Below are 18,961 nucleotides of genomic sequence, written 5' to 3' on the forward strand. Positions count from 1 at the left end.
TTTTGCATTGTGTCGAAAATGTGATCTAGACAAGAATTTTACCTTACCCTTTTGTAAAGATGAGATATTTGTTGAGGAAGCCTTTGTGGTTAGACATAATCAGCATTTTTACATTCTCCAACAATAATCTAAAACCACAGGTATACTTAACACAGGATGAGCAGTGTCAGAGCCTACTTTGCTCTATTTCCTGACCTATTTGTGGTGTGTCACTGGCATTATACAGCAGTTGCAGAAGTACAGATTTACACTTTAAATTGACGGCACGTAACTGCAGTGACACTTCTCACGGCTGCTTATGTGATTCTGTGCTTGTTTCGTAGTGTGTTTGCTTGATATGCATGTGGTTGTGGAGCTGCAGCTGATTTTGCTTTTGCTCTCTCTTCAGGCCTGAGCAACAACAAGCTTGATGCTTCCTCTGCACAGCGTGAACCCTGAGCCTGTTTCTGCTGATTAATTGCAAACTGACATCATTTCACTGCTGACACTCGAACTGTACCAGACCAGCACCGCTGACCGACATCACAGGAACACCACCCAATTCCTGAGCGAACGGCGTCATTACCCCACCCAACCCACCCAGTCAGGAACCAGATGGCGCTTCTGGCCAATCAAATTGTGGATGCAAGAATACTCAGCAGCATGAACGGGAGAGTGGAGCTGTCTCAGTTCCTGAGAATCACCAATCAGAGCATTGTCACACAGGTCAATTCTGCTCAGGATGACAACCGCAAGAACAGGAAGTATCCCTGCCCGTTGTGTGGGAAGCGCTTCCGCTTCAACAGCATCCTCTCTCTCCACATGCGCACTCACACCGGGGAGAAGCCCTTCAAGTGCCCGTACTGCGACCACAGGGCCGCGCAGAAGGGCAACCTCAAGATACACCTTCGCACGCACAAGCAAGGCATTCTGGGCAAAGGCCGTGGGAGGATCAGGGAGGAGAACAGGCTGCTTCATGAGCTGGAGGAGAGGGCCATACTCAGAGACAGGCAGATGAGAGCTGGTAACATCAGCCAGCAGCAAACACCGGCTTTTCTGCAGACCGTTCCAACAGAGTTGCAGTTCTCAGACATCTCTGGGGCAGCAGATCTTCCACCACACCGAGCCACGTCTCCTAAGGGGACCCCGGATGAATCCATCCAGCCCCAAAGCGCCGGCTTCCGCTGCTCCTTCTGTAAGGGAAAGTTCAGGAAGCAGCAGGAGCTGGAGCGTCACATCAGGATCCTGCACAAACCCTACAAATGCACTCTGTGCGAGTTTGCTGCTGCACAAGAGGAGGATCTCATTGGCCACGTTGAAATGACGCACATAACGGCCGATTCGGGCCCAGGACAGAAGCTGTCAGTGGGAGCCAGTGATAAGGGGAAGCCCGCCGGTGAATTCCCTTGCGAGGTGTGTGGCCAGACCTTCAGCCAGGCCTGGTTCCTGAAGGGTCACATGAGAAAACACAAAGACTCTTTTGAGCACTGCTGTCAAATTTGTGGTCGTCGCTTCAAAGAGCCCTGGTTTCTCAAGAACCATATGAAAGTCCACCTCAACAAGCTTGCCGCTAAGAGCAACATCCTCTCTGACCACGACTCCTCTGTCGCCATGAACAGCCTGACTCAGGACCATCCGAGCAACATCTACTCCCAATACATCTCCAGAATGAACAACAGGTTCCAGGCGCCTGAGCGAGCAGATTTACCCGATTACGACCACATGATGGCCGCTGCAGGCACCGACATGAAGGTCAGAGAGGTGTTGGGGAGGATGATTTCTTCCGGTCTAGGTCCGCTGACAGACGCAGAGAGTTCCTTGTTGACCTTAAATCATCTCCCCCCTCAACTGAGCTCCACTAGCATGGAGTATCTGCAGAAAGTCATCTCAAACCGAGACGCTCTCAACAACAGTGGTAGCTACGCAGGTTGGCAGATCATGCCACCTGGGCTCCCTATTGATCAGCAGATGTACAGGCCAAAAGAGCATCATCAACAGCAGCAGCATCAGTGCACCACCTATTTACCTGAGAGGGGTGTCCCTGTAGATGATGGGAAACTGTGTCTTAGTGATGCAGACACCAAGGCTGTCAGCAGACCTGGGAGCCCAGGCAGCGTGAGTCACCATGGGCCAGCGGAGATGATCACAGAGGCAGGGAATCCCATCAACAATCAACCAGAATCCTCCTCTACACCTACAGGTACACAACAAATCAGCAAATGTTAATAAGTCTGACAAAGAGCACTACTCATAATGGTGACGTTGAGGGAATTGTGTTAATGAGAGATGCACCAATCAATATTTTATGAACAATTTCCAATAGCTGTCTTTTTTTAAAGTTTTCACCTTCTGCTATTGATTTTAGCCAGTTCTGATTTCGTTGTAAAATCTATTTAGTGGGTAAACACAAAAATTCATGTAAAGACATATCTGGGAACAGTTCTGATTAAAAATGTTTTAACCACAAGTCTTTTATGGCTTTTTTAGTTCTATGTTTTAATGCATGTTGCTTTTGTACAGTTTGTTGCGCTTGCGTGAATATAGCTGAACCTGATATAATCAATGAGATGAACATGAACAGGGGATTTTTTTTTCTTTTCATAAAGAATTAAAATGTGTTGCAGCAGTTTTAGTGGTGGTGAAAGTTTAGATGGTATTTACAGTTAAGCTCAAAATTTTTCACAACCCAGGCAAAATTAGGTCTAAAGCAATTATTTAACATGTTTTTCTGGCTGGAAGTAATGTTAACATTTTAGAGTGTTATTTTGAAAAAAACCCCAACAAAATCTAATTTTTAACATTTAGATTTTGAATTTGTTAATAATTGAGTTTTCACCGATCAAGACGATATGCAGCTAACTCTGGGCTACTAGCTCATATATTGGTGAATCTCTGCTTAAGTTGCCTAGATTGCCATTTATCGATTTTGTTTTTCTTAATATTCCAGTTTTCTTCTTTTACAAATATGCGCTGTAGTCTTTCTGTCACTTTGAGTAGGTAGGAACGACGCCCAGGGTCAGCAACACACCACAGATATTATTTTCCACCAGGCAGGGCTTTGTCTTTCTTTTAAAGATAATGGCATCATGTTGAAATGTGGGGATAATTAGTACTCTCTATTTTATATCTGTCACATCCCCACCCCTTGCCTACGGGGGCACAAGATGTTAATGCATGCCATCTGGTGTTTTTAATGATTTGATATATACCACCCAGTGATTTTTATGATTTGATCTACCACCTGGTATTTTTATTGATAGTGTTCTTTTCCACCTGGTGATTTGGATGATTTGGCTCGATGGGTAGATGCCTTTCTTGTCATGGCATCCTGCTAACATGTTATCAAGAGGCTAAATTACTGCTGTAACAGTGTTGTTAAGAAAAGAAATGAGACCAAACTTTGTTTTATTTCTTTCATTACTAATGTGTGTGTTTTATTTTGTTTATTCTCCCTGCTGGAGTAGAACTGTTACGTACATCTGAGTCTGATGCGCGGTGGCTCTGGTGGGATTTGATCCAGTATCCTCTTAAATGATGTCCGTATAGCAGAGATAAATGGATCAGGTCTAATCCCCTTAGATGTTTTGTTTCCATATTGTACGCACATACTGGTAGCTGCATATTTACATGTAAATGCTGGCAGTTTTGTGGCCAAATCCCTCTCCGGTTGCTCTTTAAGAAACACATACAAACTCCGCTGTTTGCACTTTTCCCTCCTCTCCCATATCTCCGAGACCATACGGTGTCACTCCCGGAAACATTTATGATAGTTGGCGAGCTGAGGATTTGAGTGTGCAGAGTTCTGGGATGGCACATTCAGTATCAGACTCTAATTTCAGTCAATATTAAGCATGGAAACTAATTCATTGTAAAGGTCAGGCGTCATTGCTTTAGTCAATGATGGATCCGGCAGGCTTTCTCTCTCTCCCTCTCTCTCTCGCCCCCTTCTCCCCTCCTTTCCTCCCTCTTCTTAGTCCTGTGTAATGGTAGACTCACTCTGGGGGCTTAGCACCGCATTGTTTAGCTCTGACAATATATCCCAGAGACCTCTGCAGCTGCTCCCTGCGCTCACAATGACAGATTAATTAACACAATCACACAGTGCTGGCCCTGGCTCAACGCACAGGTCTGCTGTGGGACAGATAGGTAAATCCTACACATATGGAGAACACGCACCACTTGATGAGGGTTTAATAACAAGGATAAGTTTTTTTTTCAGCACGAGTGGGGGGGGGGGGGGGGGGGGGGGGGGGTTAGAGAGGTTTGCTTGTAACTGATCAAGCCTGCTGACTTGATGGCTGGACGTAGAGGAAGGGAGAAGGAGAGAGTGTTTTCTAATTCAGGAGTACGGAGATGCTGAGGAAGAATTACCACTGCCAGATGTTCAGCTTGAGGAACATTGATTAGTCCAGAATTACTGGCTGCATTATTCATAGTCAGCCTATGGTGGTCATGAAGTTATTGATGTTCTCAATATGGATAGCAAATATAGTACAGTGGTGGCTGTCAGAGTGAGCGAGTCTGCCTTCGCTGGAAACATTCAGATGCAGCTCTAGATTTAGACGTTTAGCTGCAAATACCCAGCGTCTTAAATTAGAAATTCTACTTTCATTGATTTCAAAAGGAGGGATGGTTACAAATGACTTGTCTGAATATCTAATCAGGACACAGTTTAAAATGCACTTTAGCTTTAATTATAATTTGAGATTAGGAGTTACAACTTCGTTTTTTTTTCTTTTTTTTTTCTTAAAGGATAAACTCATAAAAGCTACATTCTGCAGCCTCCTGACCTACATTAGGCCAGTTACATCCACGATCTGAATAAAACATGGCTAAAAAATATGAAATCTGCTGACAGTTATTAATTAGTCCCATTCAAAGCTCTTAACCTCAAGGTCAGTGAGCAGACACCATGTAATGGCGCTGTCCCTACATGTGTTTTGTTCCTTATTCCCTGCCTTCATGCCGCTCTTACTGTAAGCCACGAGAGCCTAAAGTGATAAGCGTCTGTAAAACTGCAAATGGTAACATGAGCAGTGGTTTGGCCAGAAACACAGATAAAGTGGGCTGCTGCACATAATATCGCATTTCATTTGGTTGCTCCAGTTACTTCCCTGTATCCTGTGTGTTTGCTAACAGTAAAAGCATCTTTTAACTTGCAATCTGGGGTAAGAGAACTGCATCATGGGCAGAGATGAGCCCGTCTGACTGGTTTGCCTGAAGAGATTACCTGTTGGCTTTTCGATCTTCCCCTCACTTCTGTCTTTTAATCCTCTTTTTAATTATTATTGCAGATATGAGGCTCAAATTAAGCTCAAAATGCTTGTTTTCCTAGCATGCAGATAAAAAGATTTACCCAGGGAGTTCTGAACACCTGCCTTGAAATATTGTTCCGCCGTCTCCTGAATGCCATTTGGCTTAATTGACTTGGAAACGTCCCAAATGCGTCATTGACTATGTGGTCTAATTAATATTAATAATATATGCTATTATAAACATCAAAGAACATCTGGTGCCCCTGTTTTTTTCTCCCCTCACTAGTCTTGTGTGCGACTCTCACTCTGTTTCATCTTAAACCAAACCAGCAAACATGTATCTGTGTTTTGCATTTCAGGTGCTTGTTTATGATATGCAGTGCCGTGGAAAAGTATTTGCTCCTTTGTACATTTGTTTCAGTTTTTTTTTTCTTTCTGTTTTTTGTTTGTCACAGTTAGATACGTTAGATCATCAAATACATTTTTTTATATCAACCAAAGATGACCTCAATAAATGCAAAAGGCAGTTTTTGAATTTTATTTATTAATGGAAAAAAAAACTGCCCAAGCCATCCTAGCCTCATGCGAAAAAGTAATCACCCCTTTTTCTTAAATAATGGATGGACGGATTAACCAAAACATAAGAAACAAAATAATTGACGTAGTCTAGAAAGGACTACAAAGCAATTTCTGATTTAGACTCTGAACCATGGGGAAAACCTTCCTTCTGAATAGAGAGAAAACATTGAAGTACTTCATAGCTTCCAAATTTACTCCAAAAACAAACAAAAATAACCGAGAACAAAGTGAGAACTGTGGGCCTCACTTTGCTCACTTAAGGTCAGTATTCAAGGTTCAACAAATGAAAAAAAAAAAAAAAAAAACAGTAAAAATGGCAACAAAAGGGGAAAAAAACTATCTGGATGATCGGTAAGACTTCTTGAAATTATTTATTTGGATTGATGAGACAAAAAAAAGCAAACTTTTTGGGAAGCTTGCAACCCCAATGCAACTCAGATAAAAACCGACAAATCATTAAAAAAAAAATAAAAAATTCAAGCAGTTGGTTCAGGACCTCAGGCTCAAGCACAGTTTAACAATAACACAAACTACTCTAGCAGGTCCACCTCTGAACGCACTGGACTTAAATTGCATTAGGATTCTGTGGCATGCCTTTAAACAGCCTGTTGATGCTTGAAACCTTCCAACGTAACAGAAGCTGCAAGCAAGAGTGGCGCTAAATTCCTCCACTGCTATGGAGAAGACTCATTGCCAGTTATCACAAATGCTTGATGGTAGTCTTTACTGCCAAGGGTGGCGCAACCAGTTATTAGGTTTAGGGGGTAATTACTTTTTCACATATGGCCAGGTTTCTTTGAATAGCTTCCCCCTCGTATTGAATAAATCATTATAAGAAAGGTATGTTATCTTTGTCTGAAATTAAAATATATTTGATGAACCGAAACATTTTAGTGTGGCATAAAAAAAATAATAAAAAAAAAAACACAAGAAATGTATAAGGGAATAAATATTGTTCACATCGCTGTAGGGAGAGGGAGAGCCAAAGCCCTGCTGTATACAGAATTTGATATCTACAATATAACTGCCAAATGCCCATGTAAGCAAATAATATGTGAGAATGAGATTGCATTGACGGGGATATATGGCTGTAAATCTTAAAGCCCATTTCCATATGAAATGAATCACTTGTCCAAGCCCAGCTGCATACTTTTTTTTTTTCCAACAGACATGGCTGACTTGAGGCATTTATATATTTATTTTTTATTTACCTTTTTCCCCCCCCCCCCACCCCCCCAACCCTCTTCTGCTGTGAACACATCCAGCAAGAAACGGATAACTCATACGCATCACTTCATTAGATGCTCTGTGTTAGGTGAGAGAGGCTTGGGTTTGTAATGATGCAGTAATTGGAGTTTTGGTTGATAAATCTAAGCTCTAAAATTACTCCCCTCACATAATGTGAGCCTCAGCACTGTAAGTAAATCTTAAACTGATTAAGTTAGCATGAACCAGGCAATCACAAAGATGGCACCCATCCAAAGGAAGAGAGAGGAGGGAAAAAAAAAAAAAAAAACGAGGCAGAGGGAGTCTTCATGCTTTGTGTTGGTTTTTACGGCTCTCGTGAAGGCTGGCAAATGGGTTTAGGAAGGTCCTCACTAGAAGATGAGGTCAGATATGTGTGTTTTCTGCATCTGCAGCGTGCCCGTAATGTCATCGTAATTTAAGCCACAGAATAATTGAGATATATAGTGTGTCTAAAAGAGTTCCATTAAGATGTTTGGATTTCTGTCTTTCTCTCCGTGTGTGCGTGTGTGTGTGTGTGTGTGTGTGTGTGTGTGTGTGTGTTTGTTTGTTACTGGAGAAAAAGGGTGTGGCACTGTTTAGGGTCTCTTTCCCGCTCTCACACGCCCACGCACTTTTAATGTACGCAGACATTAAATCACGTGTATTTTACTGCACGCCGCGCACACTCGATCATATACGGGGTAAAAAGGGGAGAACTGACTTTACTTCAAGGGCATGATTTTTCAATTTCAGCTGTGACTTTTCAATCTCATTAAGTAGAGCTCAATATAATTAATACGTGGGTGTTATTTTACGGTTTTGTAAATTGTAATAGTCGAGAAAACAGCGCTCCTTGCTCTGCCATTCAGTTCAAAATCATGGTTTTGCCCACTAAAGTGGGAAACAAAATAGAGCTGCTACTACAGATCATTAGATTTGGATTTACCTCAGAGAATTACCTTAGGGTCAGATCCTAAGGTGTATGAAATGGATATTTCTGAGGCGGGGATGAATCACTGCAGTAACTTAGGTATTAGTCCATTAAAGAAGAACAATAAGGCATCAATATGCATAGAATTAAATTAATGGTGGTGGGTTTATCTCCCCATCCCAGACGCATCCCTAAAAGACACAGTATAATGTATGACCTGACCTTCAAATGCCAGGAGAGTGTTGGGCAATAAACTGCCAATATTTGTGGCTTAATGGCGCCGGATGACTTTTACTGTAATTGGAATGGCAGCGAAACAGCTGGGCTGTTTAAAGACAGTGCGAGGCAGAGGTCTGAGACAATCACTAACTCAAAATGGTCACATGGTGTGTGTTTAACCCTGCAGGGTATTTCTCTGACGGCTGTAAGGATGAAAGTGTAGGTAAACAGAGGGAGGAAGATGGTTGGATTACATTTAATTAAAAGTTATGCCGTGCAAGATCAGATCTTGTATCCAGATGGCTATTATTCACGAGCTAAAAAGGAGAAAAATTACCCTTTGTCATTTTCCACAATAACACACTTTGTACTTTTTGAATTATGTTTCCAACATGCCATTTTTCAAGTATGAAGCAAAAATAAACTCAGTTACAGTAGATGGCGTGGTTAATCAGGGCCGCTCACATGTCGACGTTATTTTTGACTCGGAAACCCACTTTACGAGCTTTGATGGAGCGCGGCTTGTGTCTGCAACATCTGCCTTGTTCTAGTTGCTTAACAATTTCACTGTTTATTATTTCTGGAAGAATCTTGTTTAGCGTTAACATCTTTGGGTGTATTTATTGCACATGGTGGTGGCGTCCATACTGTAAGATGATGGATCACTGGAGCTGAAAGCTGATTACAAGCTTGATTTACTGCAGGGCAGCACTTAAATCATTCAACTCAGCCTGGTGTGAGATTGCAACATTTTTCATGTTTAGACAACTGGTCTTGGTGCATGTAGAGCAAAAATGTTCAGAATGCCTCTTATAACCATAGATTCTTAATCTGATTTGGATTATAACATGCTTTTCTTGTTATTCTTTTTGTTAGGTGAGAATGTCTACAGGTGTCCAATCTCCAGTGACTACACAAGCGCACAGACAGCCTCTCTCAGCTTCCATCTTGACCGCTACCACTTCCCCCACTGGCAGAACAGCAGAGATCTTTCTTCTCCCTTGCAGCCCAGTAGCAGCAGCAGCAGCTCCAGTCCCAACACCAAGCACGGACCGAGATCCAGAGAAGACTGGAGTCCAGCTGCAGGGCAGTACCTTGGTCTGGAGTGCCATGCCGAGGAAGCCATACTTGCCACAAAGCAGTCCAACCCCAATGATAAAGATGTGGAAGCCTCTGTGTCAGGTAAAACCAGGAAGTCCCAGTACGAGCCATTGGATTTGTCCGTCAGGCCAGAGTCTGTCCCATCTCAACCAGCCTTGTCTTCTGCTGCCCTGGTGCAGCTCTCTGGCCTTTTTAGTAATGGGGTCTCGTCCACAATTAGCCGCCGGCTACAAAGTTACCCAAATGCAGCAGCTGAACTCAGTATGAAACCAGCATATCAGTGTGACCTTTTGGTGCAGGGAACAAAAGAAGACATGAGCTCGCAATCTGCAGGCTCCATAGGTCACGATGTTGAGGTTGCGTTTGAGACATTTGAGAGGGAAGATAAAAATGAAGATTCTGCAAAGTGGAAGATGCTGAAAAACGATGCCCCCGAGTCGAAGGAGCTGGGACAGGCCGCTGCTGATTTTGAGGGCCAAGGCGGAAAGAATCAAACCAAGCTGGGTCAGTGGGGAAGAGCCGTGGCTGATACTCCCATCTCGTCTTTTGAGAGCTTGACTCCAGGACGGGCAGACTCGCTCCTGCACCAGGGTGCACTGCTCTCCTTCCTCAGGTCCCAGGGGAACCTGAGCAGCCCACCTGTGAGTGCACACAAAGCCAGTGTAAACGGCGGAGAGAATGTGGAGAAAGAAGGTGGAGGTGAGGATACACTTATCAATCGTACAGGAGCGAGAGGTACTCATACCTCTTGAACCTTTTCACATAACAGCCACAAAGTTCAATGTGTTGTATAGGGAGTTTTATTCTAACTCACGAACATACTTTTATCTCAACCATTCCTTAGTAGCTCTGGCTGCGTGTTTAGGGCTGTTGAATCTACGCCGTAGTATCACTCAGTATGCAGTCAATGGTTTTCTTCCATTGACTGCATTTAGAATCGTCCCCATTTCCCCATCATCTCTGACCAGCTTCTCTTTTCCTGTTAAGGAAATGCATCTCGACATCTTAAAGCTGATGTGCATTGATAGTAGGCTAGAAAGATCAAACTGGGTCTTATCGGACAAGAACACATTCCTCCACATGTTTGCTGTGTCTCCTACAAACTACAAACTTTAAATGAGACTTAATGGTTTTCCCCTCCCTCATCATTCTTCTATAAAGAACAGATTGGCAGAGTGCACAACTATTACTTGTCCTGTCAACAAGTTCTTCTACATCAGCTGTGGATGTTTGAAGGTCTTTCATTATTACAATGAGTTACCAAGGGCCTTTTAAGCTTAGGTAGTTTGGGTGGACCACCATGGTTTGTTATGTTTTCAGTTGTGCCGTACTCTCTCCATTTTTGGATGATGAATTAGAACATTGCACTGTGAGCTGTCCAAAGTTGAGAGCATTTATTTCTTGACCCAAATTGACCTTAAACTGCTCTACAACTTTATCTCTGGCCTATCTGGTGTATTATTTGGTTCATCTGAGTTTAGATTACACATGTGTGGATTTCGTTTGCTAGGTGACTTCTGAAGCAGGTTCATTACTCTGGATGTATTTTAAGGGTGCCATATTAAAAGGTTTATACATTTTATCTATATATATATATATATATATATATAAATCCTCTTTCCCCATGCAGTACTTTGCAGTGATCTATCACATAAAAACCCAACATAGTGCACTGCAGTTTGTGGATTTAGCATAGCAAAATGCAAAGAAAGTTCAAATTTGAGCAAATGCTTTTGCAATGCACTGCACAACAAAAGCATCTGTCACTGGTGCCAATTTCAGATAGCGCTCTCCAAAGATTCAAAGGTATGTAATGCCATCTAGTGGACAAAAGCCTAGCTGGTCATCATCTTGTTATCTACTGATAGATGCTTCTCAGCAGACTGCTCCAGTTAACCGGGGCTCAAACTTCAGGGCCTGCATCTGCACGTGACATTGCCAGCCACATGTATTGTGTGCTGCACGACTCCAAAAAGAGTTTTTGGCAGGATCTCAGCCTTCATCCCCCGACAGCGGGAGTGTGAAGAGCGAGTGTGAGTGTGTGTGAATCATGCCAATTATGAACAACACACTTCCTTTATACTTATAGCACTTGAGCTTTTTTTCCCCCCCCATTCTTCTCTTCCCAGATCTTAACTCCCATCTCAAATAAAGGCTAAATAAGACACAGGTGTGTGGCACTGATTAGCTGTACACTTTAAAGGATGATATAATCTCCTTGTGTGATAGGTTACAAATCGCCAAGCCGATGGAGCCCACTGATGGAGAGGCTTAAGCTCTTGTGCTGGTGTGATATGCTTGCTGAGTGCAGATTTAATAATGCTGTCTCTCAGGAGAGGGAATCCAACAGCTGGGGTCTTTGATATGCATGTATTATGAGTGCAACATGATACACCTTCCCTCTGATCCCCCTCTTATTCAGAAACTCAATATGTTCATGTGAAAGACAGGAAAGTGCCTGTCAACTCCATTAGGGATTAACATCTGTTCCCTTTCTTTATGATTCTAACAGCAAGATGTAGTTTTCTATTTGATTGTACAGATGGTTATTATAATATGCAGAGAGATGCCCCTCCTCTCCACCTCCCGTCTTATAGCTGCTGCTGCTGCACTGTTTGTGTTTCTTTCTCTGTTTTATTGTTTATGATGCTAATTGGATTAAAATATTACACAGGATTCCAAAAGGCTGAGAAATTCTTGGTTTGCGCCATCCGAAACGTGTTTCAGTTCACTTTAAGATGTCTGCTAGTCATTAAGCCACATTTTTTTCCCATTCAGCATATTCCGCTGCAACTGTTGCCTATATTTCTCAGTAATCTGATCAATGCGAGCTATTTTAGGCGTTCCCTGCCTTCTGTTTGCTGCAGATTGATCGTTTTTGCCTCGTCCCCTGAGGAAGTGAATGTCAAAGACACAATAAACACCTGTCAGTCACAGTGGACAGTGAGATGGGTAGCTGACATTGGGACTCCACTGAATGTCCTCCAAAAACTGAACTGAGCAGGTGGCCCTGCAGTCTGTCCTGTCTTCCGTGATGACCAGGTGGCTTTGTCACGGGGCTGTCTCCTGTTGGCCCCATCCTCACCATACTGGATGGCACGTCGAGTGGCATGGTGACATATTGCCGGGCAGTTTGGACATGGAGTGATGTGCTTGTGATGACAGTTCGGGTCGACTCCAATGTGCCAGCAGTGGTAATTGGCCAGATGGTGACCTCTGGTTGAACCTGTCTGCATGCTCATTATTCTCTTCGAACCCTCCCCTTGTGTGTTAAATGGTCCGTCAGTGTTGCACTACTCGGCCAAAGCCACTAGATGGCAACATTTACCATATTTAGCCCGAAGCACATCTTTAAAAATAACTCTCTTCTGCCCACATTGGCTATTGTAAGTCTTTTAGAAAGTCAGATTTTTAATATGTAGAAAAAAATGAAAGCTAGATAAAATATATATTTTTTTCACATTTTTTTCTATTTTTAATTTGACGCAGCCGAAGAAAACAAAGTGCAAAAGTGTGGAGACTCTTAAACTAATATCTGTTGGTCTTAATACAGATATTGGCCTTTGTGGATATTAGTCTATGACCATGACACATCTTCACTTTGCTGCATTTTTGCCTCCCCTTTGCAGAAAAGATTCAAAACTTTTTGGTTTTGGATATGTGCTTTGTGTTTTCCTCAAGCTTTCTAAAAAGGGTATAAAACTTTGAAGGTTTAGCCTTCAAGCTCATGATGATGCTACCAACATGTCTCACTGGTATGACATTCTTTTGATCAGACTTTTGGTGAAAGGGTTTTCTTTAGACTCATCAGGCCAAAATATATTTTCCCACATCACTTTTTATATATAAGAATACAGGAGTAAATTTACTGCAGTGCCAGTAAAAAAAAAAAACAGTAAGACTCTGAATGAGTGATGCAGACTCTGAATATTTATTATATAGATGTATAATGAGTATGGCGAATTGTTGTCACATCTTCATTGCATCCAGAACTTGCCAGAAATTCCAGCAGCTTTTTCAATGTTGCTTTAGGCCTCTGGCAGCTTTTCTGATCAGTTTTCCTGTCATTTTTTTCTTACACTTTTAAGAGAGAGGGTGGTAGTAGTAGAGTAGTAGTAGTTGAGCAGGCACCCCATATGCAGTGGCTATTGGGAAAGGGTGCATGTCTAGCACCCTTTTCTCTTTACCAATTTCCTGTGTGAACAGTTACTGTAATAATATTGGTAATGTTATTTTTGGACCATGCTTCCTCCATGTAATAGTGACTGTTTTCACTGTGTTTCATTGTTTTATCTAGTGCTGTGTAAATTCTTTTATAGCCTTCCCCTGACTGATACCTGTTGATAATGAGATCCTGCTGGTGCTATGGAAGCTCTCTGTCCATGGCCTTTGCTGCAGGACTCAGAAAACATTTGAATAAATGTGTTATGCAGAAATAGTATTATCTAGATAATCAGCCTGGCTATCTGCTCATATAGAAAATCTGCAAATGCTGCTTTAGCCTCTCATCATATCATTTGTACTTTTTGAAAAAATACATTGTCTTTGTAACAAGAGTGGGTGACGTTCCTTTTGTTTTGTGACACAGATCTCCAAATTATCCCCTTTATTTCCTGCAAATAAGAGAAATGTGTATAACTAACTGGTAGTAATTCAGATCACTCAACAGATTCATCTGGTATCTCTTTTAAAGAGATTTAAACACTTAAGAATAGTTTGGATTTTTTTTATGGTGTTTAACTCTTTAAAACCTTGTTGTTATCTGTAATGGTAGAGAAAGGGATGAGAGCGACTCAAAGGAACAAGAACAAATTCTGAGTTGGGTACAAAAGATTTTTACTTCAGACCTAAAAGGTCTGCCTGGGATGTAATCAGAGAGCATCTTAGAGACTTAGGAAGGAACTTCACCAGTAAAACCCGGTTTTGATTTTTTTCTTTTTTTTTATGAGGATAAAAACCTGCTTTGGTGTTAGGCCCTCTTGGACCAGCTGTTAGTTTCAGCTTCTAGCTCCATGTTTTATATGAAATATAAACACCAAAAGAGAAATCGTCTGCATGTAAGACATTAACTGCTTTTACACTTTCGACAGAACTTCACTATGAAACTCTCCCTTTAACTAATCAGCCAAATCATCTGCGTCGTCATTTGACATCAGATCAGACTTCTCAGATGCATGAGAACAAGGAATATGAGAAGATCAATAAAGAAAGGATTAAGAATAAAAGAACATGGAGGGCAGAGAGAAAGAAAAGGCTCTGATTTGAAAGGTTGAAAGGGGTGAGTCATTATCTCTTTGTCTGACCTCTGTGTACCCTCCGCGGAGAGGGTGACAGAGAGCGAGAGAAAAGGAAAGAGAAAAGGAGCGAGAAAGATCACCATAGATGGAGATAGATGGAGCGACAGCGAGGTGAAAGAGGAGCGGTAGTGCGGCTGTCTCTGCGAGCAGATGTCGTTTGAGGGCAGCGAGAGGGCAGCGTAGCCTGCCTTTGTGCCGCGCTTCGCCCCATAGAGATAATGAAGGGTGGAGCAATGGGAAGGATGTGCAGTCATCACTCACTGTCTGTATGCCATCAGAGCTCAGGCCTGTGTCATCCGTCACCATTCAGCTCCTCGGGCCCCCGTCGGCCACGCCACTGTCATCATGGTCATTATCTCAGCCTGTGACACGCAACACACTCGCCTCACGCAGCACACAGACACATAGGTTCATGCAGCTCCAAACAAATACATGTGTAAAACCTCGTGTGCATATCTGCGTAAAGCAAGTGTTGATATATTGCTAAGCACGGTTGATGGAAATCCCAGAGTGAAAATACAATGTGTTCACTGATAGGTTTTAATTATACATTTTTACTGCAAAGAAATACAATGTTTTTAAAAGGAGTAGGCCTTAGGGAGGGTAGTGGAGGTGAATGAGTGAACCTCTGACTAAAGATTGGACGGAGAATTTTCTAAATTCAGTTGAATAGCTAACACTGTGCAAAACCCTTGAAGAAATTTTTAAAATGTGGCTGCTGACACGTACTGGATGGTGCAAGCATCATTTTCCAAGGAACCGTTACTTTACTATTAGACTATCAATGATTCTTCTGAAAAATAACAATAGCTGTATCAAATTATAACTACTGTCATTTTACTTTTGCCCAACATTGTTATAATCTTTCCGCGTTTACCCTTCTATATTTTTTCAGTCTTTTTTTTTCCTTTGACTTTTTCAGGTAGTACAAGAAGAAAGACATTTTCCTCAGACCTCAGACCTATTAACATGCATAACCCACTGAGACAAACAAAGATTTGAAGTTTCTTTTCTGTTATCAACTTTAAGGAAATGATTGTGAGTCAAAGAATAATATCTACTAGCTGATGATATTGATATTGATTTTGGTTCCGTCAGGGGGCATATTTCATTACAGTCAACTGGTCGAAGTGGGAATCAGAACCACAATCAATTGAAAGATGTAATGTGACATTTTCTGGAAACATTATATATATATATATATATATATATATATATATATATATATATATATATATATATATATATATATATATATATATATGTTTTTCTTTTATCATTATTTACATCAATAGTTAAAAAAAAACAATTACTGAGAGAAATAAACATATATGCAGTGGTGACATTTGTGCAAAAATAATTTGTTTATGAAGTTGAAACAGATCTAAGTAGAGAGTCACAGTTCAGTGGCAGTACATGAGCATTTCTAAAAAGATTACATTATTAAACAAAAATTTGAGGTGGAAATTCCAAAAACTCAAATGATATATTTTTTGTATGTAAAGAGGCATTTGAAAAAAAGGTTTCAACCACAACATCCAAGAAAGTTCCTGACCTCAGGATTAATCTGTAATCCAGGTTCTGCACTTTAGCATTTTAGTTAACTATAAAGTTCTTTTCAGATTATGTGGTTGTGACGGTTTCATTGTGTTATCTATTTAATGTCCAACACCAAAAATGAACAGCAGTCTTATAAATGGTTGCCTCTTTCGGAGCTGTATAATGAAATAAATCCTTATTGCAGATTTGAAATGACAAAACAGAAAGTTGCATTTAACAACTCACACTGGACTTTCGTTGGAGTTTTATGAATAATTATTCAAACTTTAAGCAGAAATTATGACTTGCATTAATATTAAATTAAGCTTTTACCTTAACTCCATTGTCAAACTACAGGATTGTAAAGTGAAATCTGATTTTCTCTCTAAGGTCTTTAACACATAAAAACTTATTTTGTGTAGACAAGTTTTTTTTTTATTTACCAATTAAATGGACCAAATAATGACAAAAGTGATTTTAACATAATCACCAATTATGCACCAAAGCCTTTTTTCCCCCCCCAAACTTAATTTGTTTTTGTCTAAACTCAAAATAAAATGCATCACAGAAAAAGTATTTATAAGGCGTTTAAATTTTATGTATTGAGTAAAAGTGGGAACTGATGGGCTGGTAAGTGGCAAATTTTGAGCATAGCTAAATTGACTTCATAACTACTATTATTCTTAATAATTCAATGATATTCTTGCACTATATAATGCTCTTTATTCATCAGTCTCTGGGCTGGAAGAAGGGCAGGGAAAAAAGGGGAAGACATGCAGCAAATGGTGAAGGAGCAGGAATTGTGCTGGGGGCCACTGCATATGGTGGACCTGCTCAGCCACAGAGCCATTCTGACTTCAACTATCTCAGGCTGATGTTAGGATTATGCATGTATTAGCTTTCAAAACAGTAAAAAACACACAACAGCCAAAAATATGTCAACACACATTTTAATAATGCATTTAGATGTAAAAAGTAGAAAAACAAAACAAAACAACAACAACAAAAAAAGCAAGACTTGACGTCCTCAGGATAAAACAAACGATTCTGGACAGGCCAGATGATACGCAGAGAAGTCAGTTATCAGTAACTCAATTTTGCTAATACAACAAATGACCAACCATACAGATGGCAATAAACGCCAGACAGTTATACGCTTTCAAAACAATATAATATTTAATTAACAGGAGAAAATTGTCACATAAAATTAGGACTTAGGTAACATAGCGATGCTTCACATGAGAAAACAGACAGATTTACTCACTAAGACACTTACTATGAATGTATTTAACCATAAATATAATAAAATATATTTTCCTTCATTTATGATGAAATTAAAAAGGTAGTAACATGGAGTTCAAAGTAAAGATCAAAAAGCAATAGAATTGAAGATAAAAGTGATCAAGAGTAAGGAACACGTAGAACAAAAGATACACAAATGAAATGAAATAAAACAGGAATAAATCTAAAGTAAAATGACTAAAATTCAACTAAACGTCGGGCTGAAAGGCTACAATAATTATCTCAGTCTCATATGCCCTGACGTCTACAGGAAGGTGAGGAATGTAGAAAAAAAAACAAACAAAAACAAATCAAAAAGCCTCATAGTGAGTTTTAGGTACTAAAACCAGTACTACTTCTAAAAACATGAACACAAATCTCCACCTGGTTAAACACTAAACAAACCCTTCTACATTCTCCATTTACATTTACTTACCAGCACATACATAAACTCTTATATGTGTGTGTGTTTATCTGAATGTAAGCGGCTGCTATGAAGCTCAGGCTTGAGCCGACTGTGAAAAGCGGATCATGTGGTGAGGAGATGGATGGCTCCGAGCCCACTGCTGTCTTCCCTAATTGTAAAATATTAGTTACATTAGTCTCTGGCCTGTGATTAATGGAACTTATTTGGAGGTTGCCCTCTCTCGGACCTCCCCTCTCCTTCTGGCAGGGGGTGGGGGGGGGGAAAGGAGGGAGACAAGGTGGGATGGTGAGTAAGGTAACAGAGACAGAGAGAGGGGGACGCAAGCAGGGTAACAAGCAGCTAATGTGGACATAAGGCCTTTTGGCTTCTTATAAACTCAGTTTATGAGAGGCTGCAGACTTGTTCCCACTGTCTATATGCAATCACAAAGTATTTAACAAGACTGAGGAAAATCTGCTCGGTTTATTAAGTTACACCACATGTGTGAAATCCGAGAACGTGAGATGAAAGTGACGTGCCAGACCCAAATCACAGAATCAAAAGTGTTTATATTTCCCCCCAATTTTTTATTTTTATTTTTTCATTTCCAACAATAGAGGCTTGTGGAGGGTGACGTTAGTCAGGTGGCCTGCAGATTGCTCTCCACCCGAGTTTTCTCCTACTGTTGTCCAAACAGTTTCCACACAAACTCCTCTATGCCACCCCGATAACATTCAGACGTGTCAGACCTCATCCTCTCTTTGACTACTGTGTGGAAATGTGTGTGTTTGTGTGTCCTTTACGGCCATCAGGTTATTATACACCGACAGATGGGGCATTACCTTTTATTGCTCGCACCTTCTGTGAGTTTTCCCACTTTTCCCCCCCAAAAACACCTTTTTTATGTAGATGTGAAAGTGAGTGTTCAGCCGCGTGCAGCTGTCTCCCCTCCGATGAGGAGCATGATAGAGAGGAAGAGGCGAGGGTGGGGGTGAAAGGGCTGAGACAGCCCTCAGTTTTTGGGAAGTGAAGTCAAATGACATCAGCACATAATGGTTTACTGTAACCATGAATCACAGAAAAAAAAAAAAAAAAAAAAAAACACACACCCCCACTCCAGGGGGAGACAGGGGGGAAAAAAGAAAGT

General features: G+C 41.0%; 1 protein-coding gene across 1 annotated transcript in view; it reads left to right on the forward strand.

Annotated features, from left to right (window-relative positions):
* Positions 1–516: 516 nt before the first annotated feature.
* Positions 517–18,961, forward strand: part of LOC106956357 (zinc finger protein 536) — a gene marked incomplete at its 5' end in the record, with an annotated part of 24,399 nt that continues 5,954 nt past the window's right edge. Inside the window, 2 exons of the mRNA XM_015047147.1 lie at positions 517–2,179; positions 9,067–9,990. Coding sequence (XP_014902633.1) covers positions 517–2,179; positions 9,067–9,990 — 2,587 coding nt within the window. The remainder of the gene's footprint in view (positions 2,180–9,066; positions 9,991–18,961) is intronic.

This window comes from Poecilia latipinna, unplaced genomic scaffold, assembly GCF_001443285.1.
Source record: "Poecilia latipinna isolate Pla-1442-1.1 unplaced genomic scaffold, P_latipinna-1.0 Scaffold810, whole genome shotgun sequence".
Taxonomy (NCBI): Eukaryota; Metazoa; Chordata; class Actinopteri; order Cyprinodontiformes; family Poeciliidae; genus Poecilia; species Poecilia latipinna.